The sequence below is a fragment of the Heliangelus exortis genome, chromosome 20 (assembly GCF_036169615.1).
Source record: "Heliangelus exortis chromosome 20, bHelExo1.hap1, whole genome shotgun sequence".
Taxonomy (NCBI): domain Eukaryota; kingdom Metazoa; phylum Chordata; class Aves; order Apodiformes; family Trochilidae; genus Heliangelus; species Heliangelus exortis.
The window spans coordinates 7,719,887-7,741,531 of record NC_092441.1 but is presented as its reverse complement, the minus strand read 5'-3'; the positions used below and the strand labels follow the sequence as shown (position 1 = coordinate 7,741,531).

General features: G+C 50.8%; 2 protein-coding genes across 2 annotated transcripts in view; both read right to left on the bottom strand.

Moving 5' to 3' along the window:
- Nucleotides 1–7,697, bottom strand: part of DNAH9 (dynein axonemal heavy chain 9) — a 170,928-nt gene extending 163,231 nt beyond the window's left edge. Inside the window, exons 1-4 of the mRNA XM_071764710.1 lie at nucleotides 6,336–7,697; nucleotides 3,810–4,006; nucleotides 1,978–2,136; nucleotides 1,127–1,257 (exon numbers count right to left, since the gene is read on the bottom strand). Coding sequence (XP_071620811.1) covers nucleotides 1,127–1,257; nucleotides 1,978–2,136; nucleotides 3,810–4,006; nucleotides 6,336–6,686 — 838 coding nt within the window. The 5' untranslated portion in view covers nucleotides 6,687–7,697. The remainder of the gene's footprint in view (nucleotides 1–1,126; nucleotides 1,258–1,977; nucleotides 2,137–3,809; nucleotides 4,007–6,335) is intronic.
- Nucleotides 7,698–7,848: 151 nt separating this feature from the next.
- ELAC2 (elaC ribonuclease Z 2) lies at nucleotides 7,849–21,405 on the bottom strand. The gene is made up of 24 exons (XM_071764712.1): nucleotides 21,109–21,405; nucleotides 20,982–21,032; nucleotides 20,825–20,895; nucleotides 20,067–20,131; nucleotides 19,384–19,441; nucleotides 18,877–18,945; nucleotides 18,225–18,374; nucleotides 17,688–17,746; nucleotides 16,912–16,970; nucleotides 16,752–16,824; nucleotides 15,887–15,999; nucleotides 15,200–15,298; nucleotides 14,887–15,025; nucleotides 14,730–14,815; nucleotides 13,627–13,736; nucleotides 12,764–12,860; nucleotides 12,194–12,332; nucleotides 11,533–11,571; nucleotides 11,261–11,370; nucleotides 10,755–10,854; nucleotides 10,554–10,674; nucleotides 10,304–10,382; nucleotides 9,425–9,569; nucleotides 7,849–8,725 (listed from the first exon to the last, which is right to left on the bottom strand). Exons 1-24 carry the CDS (start codon nucleotides 21,366–21,368, stop codon nucleotides 8,474–8,476), a joined length of 2,544 nt encoding a protein of 847 aa, XP_071620813.1. The 5' UTR covers nucleotides 21,369–21,405; the 3' UTR covers nucleotides 7,849–8,473.
- Nucleotides 21,406–21,645: the final 240 nt, after the last annotated feature.

Genomic DNA, 21,645 nt, shown 5'->3' with positions numbered 1-21,645 from the left:
AAGAACAGTGTTATCTGTCAGCATGCACATAAATACCAAAGCTTGAATGGTTTTGTCTTGCCAGAGAGCATTTGGGTTGAAGGTGGACATAGGGGGTTGGTCATACTGGTCTGCAGGGAACACAGCAGCAGAACCACAATTTTTTACACTGTGGGGAGGAATCTGCATGTTTCCTTTGGCTGGGCTGAACTCTCCTTAGCAACATCCTTAGCTGTATTTTTAAAAGACAGAATATTTTTTCACCTTCAGGAAAAAAAAATATCCTTCCGTACAAGTCTTCTTATGAATGAAAGGAAAAAAAAATATTAGAAAGGGTCTTTAATCCCCTAAACTGGGAAGTGTAATCTTGCCATTTTTTGCTCACAGCTCTCTTGCCTTACTACATCGTGCCAGGTTCGAAAAGTAAGGGAGAGAAAGCAGATGTACAGATGCACACCACCACCTACAGGTCACCCACCCCACCACATCCTTCCCACAATCTTCCGGGCAAGGTGTCCAGGGGAGCTGAGGGCTGGCCAGGGATGTGGAGAGCCCTGAGGGAGGAGGGGTCATGCTCAGCACATCCTGCTCACCCCCCATCCTGCAGCCCCTCAGCTCTGCCTGGATTTCTGTGCAACCACAAGGACCCTGCATCCTAAAGTGCAACTGCTGCTCCTTTAGAAAGGAAGTTGAGGCTACAGTAGCCAAATCCTGGGAATCAGAAGCCTAACAAAGCTAGTTTCAGCTGGCTACGAGATCTGTTCTTTTACCCTGAGCCCCCATTCCTGCAGACTGGCACCACAAGAGATGGTGAAAGCTGGGGTGAGTCCTGCTGAAAGCAAATGCTTTATTACAGCAGAGGAAACTCTCCAATCTGCTCACCCTGACCTTTTGGAAGGGTCTGGCTCAGCAGAGCAGTGTTTAAGCTTATTCCAGCCTGGAAACAAAATCCATCAGATGGAGCACAAGCAACCCAGGTTCACTTCACAAAACAGAGAGAGGGCAGCAGTGTGGCTGCACTGTCACAGCAAACTCTGAATGGTCAGTGCCACAACAGCCACCTTGGGCTTGGCTGCAGTAACACCAGGCTTTGAACAAAGGCCTGAAGTCAGCACATAGATGTGGTGAAGTTGCCCAAGCATCTCACCTGCCTCAACATCCATGAGCATAGATTTGAAGGCTGGAACATAGCAGCTCTCAACTCTCTCCAGCACCTCGATCATGTTCCTGACCTTCCTGCTGCTCAGCTGATTGTAAATGCATTCCAGGTCATCACACCTACAGCAATCAAGGCACATTACAAGCCCACATTGGGAAGCAGTGGTTCTCCTCCCACGCCACCCATTTCCCATTCACCTGATTCAGGATTTCCTCCAGCTACACAGAAACTGAGTCCCAGCAGTTAAAGAAAATGGGAGGAAGCTCATTGGAGCCATGGACAAACTGTACAGGACAGTCAGGACTGGGGTTCAGCAGGACAGCAGCTCTGCCACTGGCAGGACAGTGCTGAAAGAAGTATTCAGGTGTTTCTGCAAGCATTAGTGACAGCTGTCCAGCAAGCAGAGCTTTGCCCACAGTCAGCCTGGATCATTATGGCACAAAGGTTTTCAAAGGGCAGGAGGAAACTACTCCCTGGTTCTTGAGCATCTTCACCCCCCTAGACACTGACAGCTGAACAGCAGCCAGCTGAGCTGCACCATTTCCAGAAGGCCTTACAGGAAGTGCCCATCAGCTCTTTCTCCTGTGGCTGGTAGTGAACAGTGATAGAAAAAGCATTTCCAAACACAAATTCCCCTCAGGGTGTAGCCCCTGGACTTAAACCCCATCCGATTGCCCAGTGACCTCCCACTTTGTATTATTTTATTTGCATGAACAACAATCCTTAGCTCAAGTTTTCCTGAGACAGTCTGCTCTTCTCAACTCATAGAAGTAGCCCATCCAACTCTTTCCTTCCACCCAAAACCAGGGCCAGTGACCACCATGCCCTGCCCAGGGTACCTGTTCTTCCAGAACTCCAGTTCCACCTTTGGGTTGGGGTTGCTGACTTGCAGAAGAGGCTCTGAGGAGTCTTTGTTCAGTGCTTCCTCGATCTGATAGCTCCAGTCTATGATTGCTGACTCAGTGGCATATACAAGAGATTTATCTACCAGCTTCAGGCTGCAGAGAACAGAGCACAACATCAACTTTGCTTCCTACTTGGCATGCACTGCTCAGTTGTATTTGCTTAAAATGACTCCATGGGCAGCTGGCTTTTACAGAGGATGTTTAGCTTCTGATTTGCCTATGCCAGCTCTACAAATTGATCCAGATACACATTGCAAAACTATAAAGCTATCAAGAATTATAAGATCTGCCTGTTGTTTAAATACAGGAATGACACCCTGGGAAGTGAATGAAGCTCTGCAGCACGGTGGGCAACACACTGTTCATAAAATGAGTGACAGGAAGGCAGAGCCAGTTGCCACCTCTCCACATAGCCAGTCCATGTCCCAGATCCATGCAGATTCTCTGGCCTGAAGAGCTGTACCTCCAGCAAGATCATCTTTCCCAGTGCTGTCCTCCCTGAATCTACTTTGTACTACAGTCATTAACTCAATTCAGATAACCAGCACAAAGGAGGCTGGCACACTGAGGACAGGACATCCCACTGCCTTAGAAGCAGTAACTTCTCTCACAATCCCACCCACCTCCTGTCCCAGGAGTCAGGAATCCCACTGTGCTCACTGACACATCTACTGAGATCCCATGGTGAAAATGTGCAGCCTGAGCATGATGTTGATGTGCTCTGCAAACACCCCAGCCCCTGCCAGGACCTTCCAGATGTGGTTATCCTGGCCTGGGCCAGGTTCCCAGCACTGCAGCAGTCACACTCCTGCTCCCAGCTTTGGACACCAACCCAATTCCTTGGGAGGACCAAGGTGGAAGTTCCCCCAGCTGCAATGTGAGCATCCTGCCATCATCCCAGCTATGATAATCTCATGATGCCAGCATCACCTAGCAAAGAATGGGGATTCCTCAGCTGCTGAAGATTTTGCAGGATAAAGACCAGCAGTACCTGAGGCCCAGCCTCCCACAGCTGACCTAACCAACCAGATATGCTGGGATGGCTTTCCTGGGGATTGTGCCTTAAGGGCTGGAAGTGAACTTAAGAATCATGACAGTTACCAGAGTTTAACTGAATGGAGAGAACCAAAATTATCAAAGATGTCCATTTATTTCTTGAATAGAAACACCAGGAATTATCATGGGTGCCTGGGAAGCCACCCTACTTCTCCAGGAGGACAGGTGCAACAGCTTCCCACACTCTCTGTGGGACCATGAACAGTTCAGAAACTTCCAGGATGTTAGCAGTGTTTTTCCCTATACCTCTGCATGTGCTCTTAGAGGGGGCAGAATAGCCTTGACCAAGCAGACACCATGAAATCACTAACAAGGGAGTCATTTAACTTCTAACCATTGGCTGGGCATGCTTTGGCAGACAAAAGGCAGAAAGAACAGAGAATCCCACCCTTCCATTCAGCAGCATCAGGGAAACAGATGCTTCGCCTGCAGGGACTGGGGTTTATCCAAGAAACAGTTATCTGTTTCTCTGTGACCCACATGTGTTTGCCCTTTCTGAGCTTTTCCTGCCTGTGCTGTTTGTGGAGTGCCCAAAGGAAGAACCATGGACCAGAGAGCAGGAAGAGCAAAATACACACATCTTGGCAGCCTGGATGAAGAGCAGATGACACGGAGCAAGAAGAGTCCCCAGGACTGAGTAGGAAACCCCCAAAAGAAACAGCACATGGATCAGCAGAGAAAACTCAGTAGAGAGGAGGGAGTGTACTCACGATTTCTCATCTTCCAGGTCAATGTCCTCTATTCCCTCCAAGCCTACTGGAAGAGGCAGCAAGGTCTTGCCCTTTACTTGGCCAACAACCCTGAAAACAGTACTTTTTAGATTGTGGACGTGATGTATAATATCTTTTGACACCACTTGTGGCCAGCCCTGATGGTTCTTCTTGTTTGTCAGGATGGGCACAATCACCTATGGCAGGAGTCATGAAAAAGCAAAAGTGAAAAAAAGGTCTGCAGGAGATGGAGAGCCCACCAGGTCCTTGCTCAGCTGAGCCTGGAGACCTGAATTAATTTCTGTCCCAAGAAGTTCACTGCCTGTGTAAAAGAAAAGGGTCGGTGATGAGGAACAGGTGACAATGAAGAGGCTTCTATAGGTCCTCTTTGTTTGGATACCCTCTCTCCTGCATCCCAGCAGCTGAGAAGGGTGGAAACCAGCAGACAGAGTGAGCAGCCCCATCCACAGTCTCTCACAGCCTCTCAAACCTGCAACTAGACACAGTTCCTTGGGCTCTTGCCCCCACAACACCCCTGCTTATTCCCTGTTTCAGGGCCAGCAGGCAGGGACAGGGCTGCAAAGCAGCCTTTTAAGGCCAGCAGGGCTGGGTTGTCTCTAACAATGAATGTTCCCAGGGTTTGTATTGACTGGGCAGTGTGGGGCTAGTCTGGGCTTGTCTGGTGTGTTTGAGCTGTGATGGCAACACAAGAACTGTCACCTACCCTGGGCTGGCTCTGCTCTGGCAGCAGCCTGTGGCAGCAGCCTGACAAAGCCAGGTTGTCCCTGGTGATGAACAACAGCCCTTTGTGTTACCAGGCTTGTGGGAGGCTAGCAGTAGAAAACTAGATACAAACAGACACAAAACTGAAAAGGAATAAAGCAGCCCAGCACCACCAGGGTGACATCCCAGCATCAGCAACCTCTGCCTGGGGAGCAGTGGGAAGGGTGAACAAAACCCCAGGGAACATGGGCAGAAACTCCCCAGTCCACCTTTGACAGTCTGACCCACGTTATTAGCAAGATTTCCCCCTATTACTTAAATCAGGCGGACTGCTAATGCTAATAATGGTGTAACCAGACAAATGGTAGCCGCTCATTCTCTCTTAGGGTGCTAAAATGCTACTTGGAGTCATGATGAGCCCCCAGCTCCGCTCAGCAGAGCTGTGTGCCCTGCAGCCATCACAGGAATCAAGTGAAACAAGCAGGCACTCACCCCAGGTGTGCCCTGCTCAGCTGCACTTCCCCACTGAATAAAGACAGTTTTGGTGTGTCTGTTCCTGATGTCCTCCAATGACCCACAGAAAGTTTGACACAAAATGTCTCCTGCACTCAACAAATTCTTCTGAGGCTGTCCTAAAAACCCCTGGTAAAAGGCTTCCTGGGGAGTGCTTGTGCAGGGGGCAAAGCAATGCATTTCCCCACCCTCAGGAAATTCACCCAAACTCACACCATCCCCCTGACCCAGCACCACCACTCTCTTATCTCAATGAAGTTTGAGAGGAAAATGGGACCAAACCCAGGCACAATCTGCTCCCTCAGGAAATAGAGCACCCACCTGCAGAGCCTGGGGGAGAGGGCAGCCTGGAGACACACAGCCAGGACACACAACCCCAGCAGCTGACAGAAAGCAGGATCCCACAGGATCTGCTGATTTCCCAAAATTTCCCCATAGCAGTGTTTTCAATGTTGCTCATGCACTACATGCCACAGATGACAAAGTGACGATGCAAAAACTGAAGTTTGTGCAGACTGACTCACGATTTCTCATCTTCCAGGCCAATGGCCTCTATTCCCTCCAAGCCTACTGGAAGAGGCAGCAAGGTCTCATCAAATACCTCAGAATGAAAGCTGCCCATATATGTAACAAGGTACCCCACAAAACTAAGATAACCGCTTGGGAACCCACTCTTGGATTTAATTTACAGGTCATGCACTAATGGGATCATCACAGCTCCTCAAATGAAGCAGTTCTACTTTCCCATTACTGCCTCACTGCTCAGATTTATCCAGGTCGAGGGACACCAGGAATCCAATGAGACGATGCTGGGTGGCTCAGGCCATTAACTCAGGAAAGGACAAGTACTTGAACCTCCCAAAGATCCCTTTGGAAAAACATGAGCCCACCTGAGATAACTGCAGGAGGTTCCTTCTGAACATCAAGAAATTCTCTCACTGCACGGGTGACTGAGAACCGGTACAACTTTAACAGAGAGGCTGTGGAATATCTGTCCTTGGTGATACTCAAAATCCACCCAGACCTGACCCTGGGCAACCAAATGACCTCAAGATGTCCCTTCCAGCACCAATCACCCTGTCATTCCTCAAAGGAGAGCAGCCCCGCGAAGCCACCCCAATCACAGGGGCCCAGCGCTGATGAGGATGGGGATTTGGGAGGTTTAGATGAGTTCTAAACAACCCCTGACCTGGAGGTGCTCCGAGGGGCAGAGTTTCAATCAGGAGACACCAGCAGAGCCGGGCAGGAGGCCGAGGAGCGCCACGTGCCGGGGCTCTGCTCGGGCCTTACCTCTTCCACCAGGGCGGCGAAATGCCCCAGGGTATCTGCGGGCAGGTCCCCGCAGAGCAGCTCCCCAGGGACGGCTCCGGGCGGCCGCAGGAAGAAGAGAGCCTTGGGCTGGGCGGCGGGGATCGGCCCCGGCCCCAGCTCCAGGACCCCGGCCGGGCCCCTCCAGGCCAGCAGGGCCGGGGCCACCTTCCCCCGCAGGAACTCCCGCAGCAGCGGCTCCACCGGCCCCCGCCCCGCCGGCACCCCCAGACCCCGCGCCGCGATCCGCCACAGCCGCTCGGCCCCGGGATCGGGCTCCGGCTCCTCCGGCCCCGCCGCTGCCACCTCGTGCTCCTGCTCCTGCTCCTCCATCCCCGGCGGGTGTTTGCTGGGAGGCGGCGGCGTTGCCCGGGGGACCCCGAGGAGCCGCCCCCGGGCCCGGCCAGAAGCCGAGGGCGGGCCCAGCTGCCCCGGCTCGGGCTGCCAGGCTGCTGCCCTCCCGCACAGCGCAGCAGCTCAGCTTCCAGGGCTCATGTTCCATCCCATCCCCACACAGGTTCCTTGCACCAGCCCCTATCGTGTCGCTCCACCGCAGTCACCACTCTTACATCAACCACCTGGAGCTATGGCCTGGGAGCTACGGGCTCCTCCGCACTGCTCTGTTTCCATTTTTATTGATACCTTTAAATGAGAAGTAGTTTCTTATTTTCCAAATTAAAGACGCTTATTTACTCCCAGAGGGCACTCCTCCTCCCCCAGCAGGAAGCAGCTCCGTCCCCGGGCACCCTACCACGATCCTGTTTTAAACCTGTGCCTTAACAAGGACTTCCCTGCCCCACTCCCCGGCTCCTCTGAGGAGCCCGGCAGCCCTTTGTGTACATGTGATAACAGCAGTGTCCATTATCCACTTTCTTCCTTAGACAAGCATAATATTAAAGCAGAGCTTATCGACACAAAGATGGGTTGCTGGCAGTTTGTGTCTTAATCTTTCATCACCTTAAATCTCTAATACATGCTGGTATAGTTTGCTAAGCAGCACGTGGGGGCCCAGTGTCTTTGAGCTGCCTCTTAGCCTGAGCTTGTTAATTGAAACACTGCAAAGCTCCCTCCTTTCTGCTTCCAAACACCTGCAGTGCATAGGATGACCTCCAAAAAGCCTCAAAACCACTCCACTTAACCACACCTTCTCCACATACACTTGCTTTGCCAGCTTTCCAGTCCTCCACATGGAGAACAGGGATCTGGTGCAGTAAACACTCTCTCCTCTGCTCTGGACTTGCTCAAGAGTCACCCCAGTTGTTACCACCTTGAACTGACAAGTGAAGTTCCTGGCTGTAGAGAAACAGAGGTAGATTTGATTTTGCTGGCACAAAACAGAGCCAGAACAGTCATGAGGCTCCAGCACCATAACAAGATCTTGGCCTTTACACCAATGCTGTAAAAGCAGAAACAGTCAAACAAGGTTATTCTCTAGACCAGTTCAGGAATTTGTTTCTCTTAAGTCCTCATTATCAATTTTGACTAAACAGCAGCCTCCTGAAACATGTTGAGTGGTTTATTCAGATTCTAAATAAAGGTTTTTTAAAACTGATCTTAGGAAAAAAAAAAGTCATCCGAGAAAACCAAAATAAAATGGGAAGACAACAGCATTCACATCCCTAATTCAAAAAAGTTAATTTTTAACTGGGTCCCATTTTATTGTGAAATTTCCTCCTATGATCTGGGTTCTGATACCTAGCTGCATTCCTCATAACCCTGAGACTTGCCCACCTTATTCTGGCGAATCCACGGCCCCTCCAGGGCTTCTCAAACCGTATCTCTTGCAGAGGTCACAACTGCTGCTGCATTACCAATAGCTTGTAGCAGGAAACCAAAACTAAAAACAGCTGAGAGAAAGGAACTTTTGGCTAAAAGAAAAATGACCCATGGACTGGCAAGGCCCAGAACAGGAACTGTGTGAGCAGACACTGTTGCTGGAAGGACTCGAGCTGCTGCTGTGAGCCTGGTGGCTGCAGCCCACGGAGATCCACTGGTGACCAAGCAAACCCAGGTGCTGAGGCCATCCTCTCTGCCACGGTGCTCACAGCACCGTGTGCTCCCAAGGCCTGCAGGGAGCAAGGCACCTCTAACAGAGCAGAGTGTTCTCAACCTTGCTGCTTTCAGTTTACTGTCTGGTAAGTTTTCAGCTTCTTGTTTGGTAGTTCCTGATGGTTCTTGGCTTGTTTCCGTTTCTGGCAAGGCTCTTCCTTGTTCTCACCAGCAGCCAGTTTGTCCAACATGACAGCAGTCTCCTTCAGAAGCCTCATCTCCCTTTTTTCCTTCCGTTCCTCCATCTCTACTATGTCATCTGCAAACAAAGCCTTCAGAGGGGGGATCAGCTTTGGGATGGTTGCAAAGTCACCAAGACGTACCTGAAATATTTCAGAGACAGGAACATTTCATGTGGTTTGTTTTGTTTTTTTTTCCTTTTTCCTTTCCTGTCTCCTGCCTATTGAGGTGGCAGAGCTGTGCCCCTTCCCCCATGCAGCACCCAGTACAGAGGACCCCCACCTCACTACTTCCAGCTGTGCTGACACTAGCAGGCAGGTCATCACTTTCAACCTTACAGAAGTCAGTCCACAGAACCCACAGGCCAAGGTACTTATATTTTCTTTACATTCTTTACAAGAAATTATGTGGACACTGAACAAATTTTGATTGCTTAGTGGCCTACTCTCACTGCTATGGCTGCATCTGATCCCATGGCAGCAGCTCTTGGATCCTGGACATCTTTTGCAGAACATCAATTGAGCAGGAATGGAAGCAAAATTGGTTTTCTGCTGGGAGAAGTGTGCAGAAAAGAGGTGACATGAGGCAAGTGCCCAGTGTGTTAAGAGTGGACTTCTGTTCTCAGAGAGCCACCAGCACCTGTCTTGTTCTGTGCCACCCATTTGCCTGCTCCACCAGTGGTGTCTGCTGCCAGCACCAACTGGAGTTCTTTCAAAGATGACAACTCTTCAGGAGACAGTCCATTGACAGAATGTTAAAAGGGGAGAATTTAGTTCATGAGCAGCCATCCCAAAGCAACACTGAAAGCTTTCCACAGACTGGCTCAAAGCTCCCAAACTTACCCTCATGTGATCAAATGCTATTCCAACCTTCTCACTGAAGTCTTCACTGAACAGTGGGATCTTGGCGTATCTCTGGCTGAAGTGATTGAGCATGATGAACTCTGCATTCATCTTCATCCCAGTCTGGATTGCCTGGGAGGTTGTGCTGAAAAGGAACAGGAATGTGTCACACACAGGCTGGCTGGCACTCTCCCCCCCACCAATAGGGCAGGGCTGGCTTTTGGGCAGATAAGGTCACATCACACCAGCAGCCAACACCAGACACTACTTAAGAGCTGCTGGGCACAAGGTGTCCCTGCTCCCTGCAGCAAGCCCAGGCACCTCTTCCTCCAGCAATCAGCACTAGTGGCAAGTCTCTGACATCCAAACAACTCTGAGTGCAGGAAAGGAGCTATAATTCCTTGGAGCTCTACATTTAAGAGTCCCATAAGCTGGGGACAGGGACTTATCCAAACACTTGTTCCAGGGGCACAACAAGTGCAGCTCTCTTGCAGTGTATCTCACACCTAATCCCACTAAGCTGCCCTCAGGTTCCCCCCCCTTGCTGGGGCTTTGAACTCTGTGGTTAGCTGGAGGGGTATGATGACTCTTCTGCCTCCTGAGCTGAGTCCTGAAGTGTGACCAAGCAGAGGACCTTTTGTTTGGACTGGTCTGTTTGTAGAGTCCACTTCAAAAGCTTTTCCCCTCTCTCTTTGGGAATGTTTGGAGGAGATACAAGAGTTACAGAGCTGGTTCAAGCAATACATCATTCTTGGTGCTGAAGAGCTCTACACACACCAGAACTATCTACAGGACTTGGGTCCTTCACCACGAGCTTCAAGGACAAAGCTCAGCTCCACATCTTCACCTGCCTAATAGTGACAGCAGAGTACACCCCACCTGTGTGTCTTCTCTATTGCTTCTTTTTCCATGCCATCTTCCAGTGTTGCTTCATGGATCAGCAGGGTAGCATTCTTCCCTGGATAAATAATCATGCATTCAGTTAAACACAGACTGGCCCACCTGCCTCCATGAACTTTCACTTTCCCCCTCAGCCCCTCACTGTATTGCAGACAGGGGACTGGGAATGCCCACTTCAGGTGGAGACCTTTCTCCAACAGATTCCTCAAGCAGTGTTTTTGTCACCTACCCATTTGTACTAAGGCCATGCAGGGCATCGTGTCACCAGAATAGACTACTTTCCAGCCAGATTTGTGGATCATTGAACATGCAAAAGCATTTTTACAGTGCTGGACTTCACAAGTCTGAAACTGAACAAAGATATAAGTGTTAGACCTCGGGTTCCCTTTTGCCCCTCATAGCAACTGCCCCTTCCAGCTCGTGAGCTTACCTCAGCCAAGTCATAGTTCTCTAACAGAGAACTGAAAAACCATTTGGCTTTAGGTTTGATGTTCTCACAGCCTTTCACAAGAGACTGGGAAGTAATCATTCTGTGAGGGAGGGGAGAAGAGATAGCTGAGGACAGGTACAAAGTAAAACCTGATCTTATCTTTAAGTAGCCTGTTTCTCTTATTTCTCCTTTTCAGAGCCTTACAAACAAAACAATTTTTTGCACCCATCTGTTTTTCCCCTTGCTCTCAGTAACTCATCCAGTCACTTCTTCCCCACTGTCAAATGCTCTCTTCTAGGAATCTTTTCACTTTCACAATCCTCCTCTCCTAAGCAAAAGGAAAGCCTGCATGTAAGCCTCTACTAAGTAGCAAACTGCACACCCTATTTCTATACCCAGTGGAAGGAGTCAGTCACCTTCAGAGACCCAGTGGGGGGAATGGACAGTGGTTGGCCTTGAATAAGGACACAGCAAGGATGTTTCTCCACATACCACACACAACTCACTTGATGTCTCCAAGAATCTCTTCACAGTGGCTGTGGTACTCGTGTAGCCAAGGCATGATTTGTTCAGGAGCTACCAGGAACAGAGGGCTGAAAGCCTGACCAAGGGCTGCCTGGAAAGGCAAAGGGTTAGGGGGGAGGAATCAGCACTGGGAACACACCAAATCAGAGAGCAACAACACCCAGGGAAACTCTGGTGCCCTTCCACTACTCAGAAGTTCCCCTCCCTCACTCCACGGCAAGTTTAGGAGCAGTGAAACAACAGCACTACTTACAAAAGCTCTCCGCCTCTCCATCAGGATGTTCAACAAGCCCTGCAAAGGGAAGAAAGGTGCCATGAAGTTGTAGTCAGAAATACCTGGGGTGGCAACAGTATCGCCACAACTCAGCAAGCTACAGTTTTTAGAAATCCTATAGATAAAAATAAGATTACTTCTTTTCCAACAACTGCAACTTGCCAGGCTGCTGTAACACTGTAACTGCTCACACCCCAAACTGGTAACCAGCAGTCCCCAACAAGAGTCCCACAGCCCTCCCTTTGAGAGCAGACACAGCAGCACTGGGAAGAGTGGGGAGCAGAAAAGTCTTTATGCAACATCTCAGTCCCAGCCTGGCTCCCAGACAGCAGCCCAGCAAGCAGCATGCCTAGCTCAGGCCCAATCTAGAACAGACCAAGGGGTCCTTCTCTGAGTATTTACTGTAAAGCACTCAAGGAAGTTGAGTTGGACACACCTAAACTTGGGATGGTCCCACCACGTCTGCAGGGAACCATTACAGGGAGAGGGAATTAGTAACAGAGATTCTGTAGGGAACAGAGGGGAATTGCACCACTAACAACAGCAGGGCAGCCTCCATCCATCTCCTGGAGCTACATCAGAATGCTAAAGAGCAGAGCATGCCTGCAGGGCCCCTTCTCCTGCAACAGCCTCACCCTACCGAGTGGTGATCCGTGTGCATGTGAGACACAAACACAGCCAGGAGGTTACACAGCACTTGGTCCACTCGCTCTCCATAGTGGCGACAGAGCTGTCCAAATGTTCCTTCCCCACAGTCCAGGAGCAGGGATCGGGTAGAGCTGACAAGACAAGTGACAAAAACATTTAGCAGCCACTGGATGAGCTCCGAGCGGGGCCCGTTCAGAGGGGGAGGATCTTTTGGGCTGGAAGGCAGAGAGGTCTCAGTGCTCTACACCTCTAAATACTGCTCCTGTTCTGCTACCATGGCTTTAAAAAGCCTGCTGTGTCTGCACAGCTCATTCTGGTCTTGGGTAGGAGCAGAACACACCCTTGGGGGAGACAGCAAAATAAATGAAGACATAAAATGTTATGTTTGCCTTTACAGGGGGTTCTCAAGCCTTCCCCATCCACAGACAGGTGCCTGAAGCTGAAGTCCAACAGACTCCACAGTGGGGGCACTCTGCCTGTGCCATCAACACACTGCTCAAAGGAGCCCTCCTGAGACACTGAGCCTCTCCCTCCCAGCAGGATGCCCAGCACTGGGATTTACCTGGTATTTACCAGGGTGGAACTGACATTCCGGATTTTCATTGGAATTGCAGATCCTGTTCCCAAGAACACAATTTCAGGATAAGCAGCTACATCTCCTGGATAAAACAGAAAACAGGGTCTTATGAATATATACAATCCAGATACTGCCCAGTCAGGCACCATTCAGTTCAACAGCCCAGGAACTCCAGAGCCCACATGCATTTTTTCCCCACCCTCAGCCTGTGGCTTTCCCACAGCAGCAAGGATGAGAAGGGAAGACAGAATGTGCTCCACCAAGAGCAAACATCACTGTGCAGAACTCTGATCTGAGCAGGACTCTGCTCACAGCCCACGACAGAGATGGAAGGTCAAGAAGGACCTGGCTGCTGTCCTACAGGGCCTTGACTCCCCCCAGGATGAGGGTCCAGACAGTGAGTCAGCAATGCTGTGTCCTGTGTCCTGCCATGGAAGTCTCATTTCCAACAGGACAACTGAAATGCAGAGGACAGTGCCCCAAAGGGAGATGGTTCTACAGCCAAATTTCTCCCAGACACAGGGACTCACACTGTGGCTGCTACCACAGCATTCAACATGAGTTCTGGTTGACTCAGAAAAATAACCCATGGAGGGTCTCCAACTGCCCCCATCCCCAAACCCAGCAGCTTTAGATAACCAGACACACAAGGCTGCCTAACTCCAGCTGAAACAAGCTGACTCTGTTCATGCCAAGTCTGTCCTGTGCACAGCCCCAGGAGTGAGGAGCACCTCAGGCAGGAGAAAGACTGCATGATCACAGCTTTGCCTGGGCTCTCAAGCAGTGGGTCAGCAGCACCTCCCACTTCCTGTTAATGACACTAACCCAAGGCAAGGTGTGATCCTGACCTGGTACAGCAGGCAGGCTCTCTTTGCACTCCTTCACACGAGCCTGGAAGTCAGGGAGCTCCAAGGCTTCACTCACAAATGCATCATGATCACAGGTAGTCACAGCATCTCTGAAAGAACAGGAGGAGGCAGGGTAGGAACACAGAAGACAGCACTTTTCAGAGCAAAGTGCCAAATTACTGTGCAAAACAGCCTTACAATGAAGGGTCAAATGCTCCTTCCAAGTTTGGTTTTGAGGGGTGAGGGATGATACATCCATGAGCATGGTGTGTGCCAAAAAGCCCTGGCTGGGCCTAACTACACCACAGAAATCACCTCCTGGAAAAGCACTATGTTCCCCCACACTTCCCAGAGCCGGAGAACCGTCAGACACTAGAGGGCACCATAAGACAGCTCGGAGACTCCTGGAAGGGGAACAACCACCCAAAAGGGCTTCAGACACTACTCAAAAGCGTAAGAGACCTGTCTACAGGCCTTCAGACACCCTAAGCAGAGAAATTTAAACTCCACTTGGCATCTGTGTCCTCCTGTTTTGCCCAACAGAGCCAGAAATTTGAGCCATGGCAGCTGGTATCCCCTTGCATCACAGGGTCCTCTCTCTACCTGTAACGTCCTCAAGGAGCAGCTTTACCCACTTGCCCACAAAGCAAGAACCAGTGGAGATTCCTGCACCTGTTTGACCACCTGGGGATTTCAGCTCTGATATCATTCTGATACCAGAAAGCCTGATAAGACTTCAACCAGACACCCCAAGAAGTCTCTCCCTGCCACAGCCATGGTTGGGTGCACAGCATATGAGGTCAAAGGAAATGACAGAGAAGCACATGAGGTTGCAAGAAAAGGACAGAAACAAGACTCCAAACTGCTGGTCAGGTGATGTTCCCAGTGGTTCACTAACCCATGTCCCCACATCCTGTCTGAGACTTTCAGGGACAGGGACACAGCCCTCAAGCCACAGCTGATAGCTTGGCAGCTACCCCAGCAGAGCCAGCACTAAAGATCTGCAGAGGATGGGGGCACAATGTCCTCCCTCAGTACAGACTCACACTGAAAAGCTGCTTCAAGCCAACACCCAGAAACTGGGAACCCAAGTACCCACTGACCTCTGCCACTCCTGTTGGGGTCTGAAGTGGTATTTCAGGAGGCACTCTCCTCGCACGATGGGCACTCTACACACAGCCTCCTCTTCCTACAGAGAGGAGAATTAAACAGATTCTTTGTGCAGGGTATGAGGTACCCAGGCAAGAGCCCCTTGCCTACCTTGCTCTGGTAGGTGGTAAGCAGAGGGAAGATCTCAGGGTGGATGAGGTTCAGCTGGGTCTGAATCTTGTAGCTGCGTGGGTTGTGCACTGCAGAAGAGTTCTCATTGAGCACCAAGTGCTGAGTTCCAGGTCCAAATCTGCAAGAGGACAATAAAACACACAACAGGTTCAGCCCCAGGTTAGAGTTGGGCACACAAGCATCGAGCCATTAGCTCAAACTTCACCTGAGCCAGCAGGGAAAACTTTGGCACCACCAGAAGATGCTGCTGCCCAGCAGTGACATCAGCTGAAGCTGTCAGGAGGTCCCCTACCTTTCCATCCACTGCTGGTAGCGGCTGTCTCCAAGCACTGACTCGGGAGTCATGTGAATAACCAGGGCCACCCTGTCCCCAGCAAGTCCCTCCTGGTACCTGGGGCACATTCAAACACAGAACACTTGAGCTCCAGTCCTCCCTCACCTTGGCATCCCCACCCCTGCCCAGGTGCTCCCAGAGATGCCCCCAGAAGCAGCAGGCAGAGCACAGCTCTTAACAGCACGGCCCGGGACTCCCCAAGGCTCCACCAGGCTCAAGGCTGACATTTTCTGTCACCTCCACTTTTCTCCCAAGGGCAGTTCCTCTCCTCCTTGAGAAACAACATCTGCAGAGTCTTTCAGAAACCTAAATGCCACAGAGCAAGCCCCACAGAGATGTTACCTGCAGTCCAGGGAGGTGGCAGTCTCTGAACTGCTGCCCACCAAGACACCAGTGAACATTCCCTTCCCTGAAGGCCTGAGGGAAGCCCAGGCTGTCCCAGCTCCAGGGGTCCTGCACAGGTCTGCCTTGCCCAAAAGGCTCAAAATGCACCACCAGTCCTTTCCTACATCCCCAGCTCCCTAACAGGGCCAAACAGCTCAGACATCAGCCCCGAGAACCAACACATCCAGAATAAAACCTCTCTTTGGCAGAGCTCAGCACAGGTCTCTCCTCCCAAAGACTCCAGGTCCCCAGCCCCACTACCTTTGGAAGTTTTGGTTTTCACAGATGGCATCCACGAAGCCCTGGTGAGGACACTCCAGGACAATGAACACTGGGCCAGGGTCAGCAGGGGTGCATAGTTCTTCAGGAAAGAGCTGCAGGCAGACACACAACAGATGACACCACAGCCAAGCTGCAATTGCATGGTTCTGTCCCATTCTTGGCAGTCCCAGCAGGAGCTCCAGCAGGCTCTCTCCCAGCCAGCACAGCTCCTGAGCCCTCTCTGCTCTCAGTGCACAAGTTCACATTTTGCTGTGTAACAACAAATCCCAACCCTGGTCTCAGAGCAAACCACAGGCTGAGGTAAGGAAGGGAATGTTGGCACCTTCTAGGTTCAATGTTTGTAAAAGCTTAAGAAAAGAAAGTTTTGTGAAATTGTTGTTGCACAAAAAAAGGTGAATCCCACCTCCCAGACAGGATCTGCATTACAGACCAGCTGGGACATGGCCTCCTGTGACTGCATCAGTTTTGGGAAGGGGAGATGAAGAAACTCTGACCAACTGCAGACATGCAGCACACTCACAAATGAACTCATTTCAGACCCTGCTTCCCTCCTCATACCCCTGCACAGCCCCAGACACACTCCTCACAGGAGCCACATCCAGCAGCAACTTGGGGCTGTAAGAACAACCACTGACCAAAAGTAGCTCAAACCCAGCAAAATCCATGCCAGCCTCTTGGCAGAGATGAGAGGGAACAGGCAGACAACCATTATCCACCCTTGCCTCAAGAATGGGTGTTAAAAAAGGCCAACACAATCTGTCTCAGTACCTACTGGTAGAACAGATTGTGACCCTGGGAACACAGAGGAGGAGGGAGGACAGCAGAAAGCACAGATGCATCTTACCTCTCTGCCTTCAAAAGTTATGCTCTCTCCATTTTTCAGAGCTGTAATTATGGGCAGAATGGCTGGAGTTCCCCTGAAAAAAAGGCCACAGAAATATTAGGTGGCCACCATCAGCATGCCTGGTGTTGCCCCATCCCCCAGCCTGGGATCTTGCACTCACACTGGCAGGCCCATCTCCTGTGCTTTAGCTGCTAGGAATTTTCCCTTCTTTGGGTGAATCTGAAGAAAGTTAAATAAAACAGAATTATCAGCCAAATAAAGAGGGCCAGGAAACAAGATCTACATATTTGCAGCTTAAGTGTTCCCCTACAAGCCAAGGGAATTTTTTTAACTTTTCAGTTCCACAGCCACTGATCTAATTAGCCCCCAAAAAGCTTTTCCTAGATTTTCTGGTTTCCAGGATCATGCTGCTGCTTCTTGCTCCCTTCCTCAGTCAAGTCAGCAGGACAGACCTCCCTCCTGTAAGCACCAAGCAAGAACAAAACCTGTATATACCTAACTGGCTGCTCTAAAAATGACTTTTAGAAAAATGTCCCTATTATTTACCCATTCCTCCTCATGCTACAGTTACTCTGACCTTTGACAAGCAAAATCACAAAATAGCTTCAAAGTCCTCCTTGAAAATGTTACCCCCAGTGAAGTCTGCTCAGCAAGATGAAGTGTCCTAACAACAATAGGAAACATTTTTTTTACAGAGACAGAGGTCAAATGCTGGAACTTCCAGCAGCTGGAACTTCCCAGGCTTCCTGGGGAGGTGGTTGGTGCCTCAAGCCTGGCAGTGTTCAACAGGTGTTTGGAAAATGCCCTTAACAACACACTTAGCTGTCAGTCAGCCCTGATGCAGTCAGGCAGCTGGACTGGATGATCATTGCAGGTCTCCTCCAACTGAAATATTCTACTCTACACACATTTAGAGATCTTTGTGTCCCAGCTTACTTTACAAAGGAAAGCCATCACCAGATCAGGATGATTGCTTGCAGCCTTCTGCTCACCACCTGGGAAAGAAAGCAAAACTACTCAGTATCACCACTTTCTTAAAGCCCAAACATACCAATGTTTGCTAAAGCAGTAACACAAACAACATCCAACCAACCTGGAGCCCAGGAGCAAAAGGTTACAAGCACCTGAGGCCAGAGGGCCCACAGTTTCAGCTATGAGAAACCAAAATACAGCCCAAGACTGAAAAATAATAAACCTCAACATCCACTTTGAATTAAACTTCAAAGGCTAGGACACCTGCTCTAACCAGGGGCAAACTACTACAGGGACTAATCACACTCCAAGAAAGAATCTTGTATGATTTCTAGGCCTTATTAGTAATGCATTGATTTCCAATCTATCAGAACTCATTCTGCTCTATGTAATCTTTCAGCTGAACTTCCCTACAGGGAGCAAACGGGTTGGAGAGAAAATGCCTATCCTCAATTTGGCATAATATGATTTAAGCTAAAGAGGTTATTAATTTTTTTTCACCTGTTTTCTTTGGGCTTTGTTTTTCCTTGCTCCCCTCCATGTTTTGCTGTGCAGCTCTTGGGGATCCAGGCCCTGTGTCCCTCTTAGGGCTATCTTGAGTTGACACTCCAGGACTCCGAGGTGATGTACTTTCAGTAGCCGGAGGTTTTCCTGTCCCAAATCCAATAAAAGCAGACAAAGATCACTTGAGAAGAAGGGACAGATAAGAAGAGCACGAGTAGCATTCCCTCTTCCATGACAGTCATGTTTAAACTGCACCAGAATACAGAGCTCCTCCCCCCAGTCTGACTTCTGCTTGCATACTCCACTTATTTCAGGAGCCATCAACCATCCAAGTCCTTCATATTCTCTCAAAACTGTTAAATTCTGTCACCTCTCTGCCTGTACTCTGAGCATGACAGTTTCCAGCTGTAAGAAAACTCAGCTGATTCCCAAAGCCAAATCCAGGGATGTTTCACAGCCCCACCCAGAAGAACAATCCAAGGCCCTGACTCAGCAGGTCTTGTTTCTTTGAAATAGTTCTGATGAGCAGGATCTAACAGGCACATTAATAAACCTCTGCTTACTCAGGCTTGCAAACAGAGGCCTCTCCTTTAACCCCCTGAGGCACAGCTACTGAACAAGTGCTGCTGCCCTCTGACCACATACTCACCTGTCAGAGGTATTTGCAAGACTGTCATTGTCTCATCCTTATACTCAGGCTCTGTGTGCAACTGCACAGCTGAAGACAGATCAGAAACCAGCAAAGTGAACACAAGAGATTCACACAGTAGAGGAATTTAAATTAGCAAAGTATCTTCCTTTTTTTAAAACCCAAAACCAAAACAACAAACCACCTGCTGAATACCCCCCTTCCCTTTCTCTGCCCAACTGTAAAGATCAATCAACAAGTGAAGTTCTTAAGTGCCCACCACCCACAGAAGGAGTCCATGATACCACAATTAGCAAGTAAAGTGCCTCCTGAGTGCTTCAGCACTGCCTGGCAGCAGCCTATGACCAACAGCTGGAAGCAGCTTTTCTTCCAGGCAGTTCTTGGGCTGGATTTGAACAGTTTAAATGTTTAAAACTGTGATCTGAACTAGAGGCATTTTTTTCAACTGCTAAAACAAGAAGAAGTTCCAAGTTCAGATTCACTCTCCTTGCTCACTGACTGACATACCTAAATCCATCCTCTTTAGGGGCCCAGGGAAGAGTCGAATTGCTTTGAGGTAGTTTTGCTGGAAAAGAGACAGGGATTTCAGGAGTTACAGTCACTGTCAGGAAATCAAAGGCTCAAAGCCCAGTGAGGGAAAATGGGACAGCACAGAAACAGCCAGAAAACACTGGGCAGGTGTCCTGCCTCTGGTAGGCATTACTCACTTAGAATGGGAAAGGAAAATAAAAAAAATCCACTCTCCCCATCTCTTCCCTCAATATAATCAGCCAGCACAGACTGCAAGGAATGAAACTATGCTGAAGATTAGAAATATTAAGCCTAGAGACAACGTTAGGCTTGCAAAGATCCCTTCAGGCAGGAGGTCAGAGACTCAGTTTCTATTAAAGGGAAATGGGGAGAGAACAGACAAGAGAACACAGGACACCCTTTGCCAAGACATGATTTACCAGAATATGAGCTGAAAAGGCATTTTAAGGAGCAGAAGTCTGAGAGTGTCTTGTAACTGAAGAGATTTGCTTTTTAAAGGCAGTCCTTCTGGCAGAACCTCTGGGCTGGCACTAGCTCAGACCAGCATTTTACAGCTGAACAAGGAGTGGTTTATTCCTTTGCTGCCAGCTCCCCAGCTCCAAGGAAAGCTTTAACCTCTGAAGGGGTCACTCTCCCTTCTGCAAGTGGTCCCTACTCACCAGCTTTGGTGGCCCCAGGAACACACACCTCTGAAGCCCCATAGCCTTTAATGTGAGAATCATACCTAAAAGAAAGCACAAAAACAACTTTAACACAGCCCCACTAAATTCACTGGGGGATTACACAGGAAAGATCCTTCCCACTGACCAGGGCTACTGCATATTCCCATGAAGGCCAGAGCTCAACTAAAATCCAAATTTTGCCTCAGCTTTGTAGCATTTTCAACCATAAAGAAAATACCTGTAATTCAGAACAAGTTACCTGAACAGGTTACTAACATCCTCCTCTCTTGAAAATTTCCAGAAGTTTGAAAGACAAATCCCAAGCAATCTGTTCTAATCTCACCCAGCTCTGAGGGCAGGGGCAGGCCAGAAACTTCTGTGGGTCCCTTTGAACTCCCATTACCCTGACTCACAAATAGCTCCCTGCTGACAGTGCAGCTCTGCTAAAGCCTCATCCTCCAGATTTGGGGCAGACAAAGCCCTGTGTGCAGGGGAACCACCGCCTCCTCCTTCCTCACGTGTCCTCACGCCCTGCGGCAGAGCCCACACTGCGGCTGGAAGCCCCGCAGAGCTGCTCCCACACCGCCCTTTCCTTCCTCCCGTGCCAGACAGACCCCACTCCCACTCCCACCCCCATTCCCCCCCCCCCCCCGGGGCAGGATGCAAACGGAGGCCTCGGGGCCCAGACCTGCAGCCGAACCTGGCGAGAGGAGCCGGTGTCAGCCCGGGACCGCCCCACCAGACCCGCTACTTACCTGGCAGCCCCCCGACGTTGGCCCAGGCCACCCGGCTGAGGAAGATGCTGTCCAGGTGGGAGATCTTCAGCCTGAGGGGAGAGATTGGGGCGGGTGGGAGTGAGCAGGGGCCGAGGCGGCCCCGGGGAGGGCAACCGGAGCGGTCTCTGCCACTTACTTGTGCTCCTGCATGGCCCGCTGCGTGCCCTCGCCGCAGTTGAAGAGATACCTGAGGGGAAGAGAGGTCAGGTCAGACCGGGCCGGGCCGGGGCGTTCAGGCCCGCACGGAGCATCGCGGCACTGACCGGTTAAACTCGGAGAACACGTAGACGGAGGCGCCCGCGTCGCGGCTCCCGGCCGCCACCACCTGCACGTAGACGGTGTTGGGCCCCGCCAGGCCCGTGCCCGCGCTCCGCCGCCGCTCCCGGGCCCAGAGGTGCCGCGGGACATCCTTGGGCCGCCGCCCCGGTCGCGCCGCTGCGGAGGCCTCGGCCATGGAGCCCCCGGGGCCGCTCCGGTACCGCGCGACCAGCGCCACCCGCAGCGCGCGCGCCTGGGCCCACATCCGCGCGCCTCGCCCCGCCCCCCGCCAATAGGCGCTCGGAGGCCCCGCCCAGCCACGTGACGCAAGACAGCCAATGGGAAACGAGAAGCGCGCCCGGACCGACCGCCTCTGGGGAGGTCCTCTAGGAACCTGCTCGGCCACCGTCCGATCTCACATGACGCGGCTTAACCAATCGGAACTGCCCCGCCCCGCCGCTCTGCGGCCTCTCAGCTCAGCGTGCCTAGCAACCGCCCTGCCTAGCAACCGGTGTGCCTAGCAACCGCCGTGCCTAGCAACC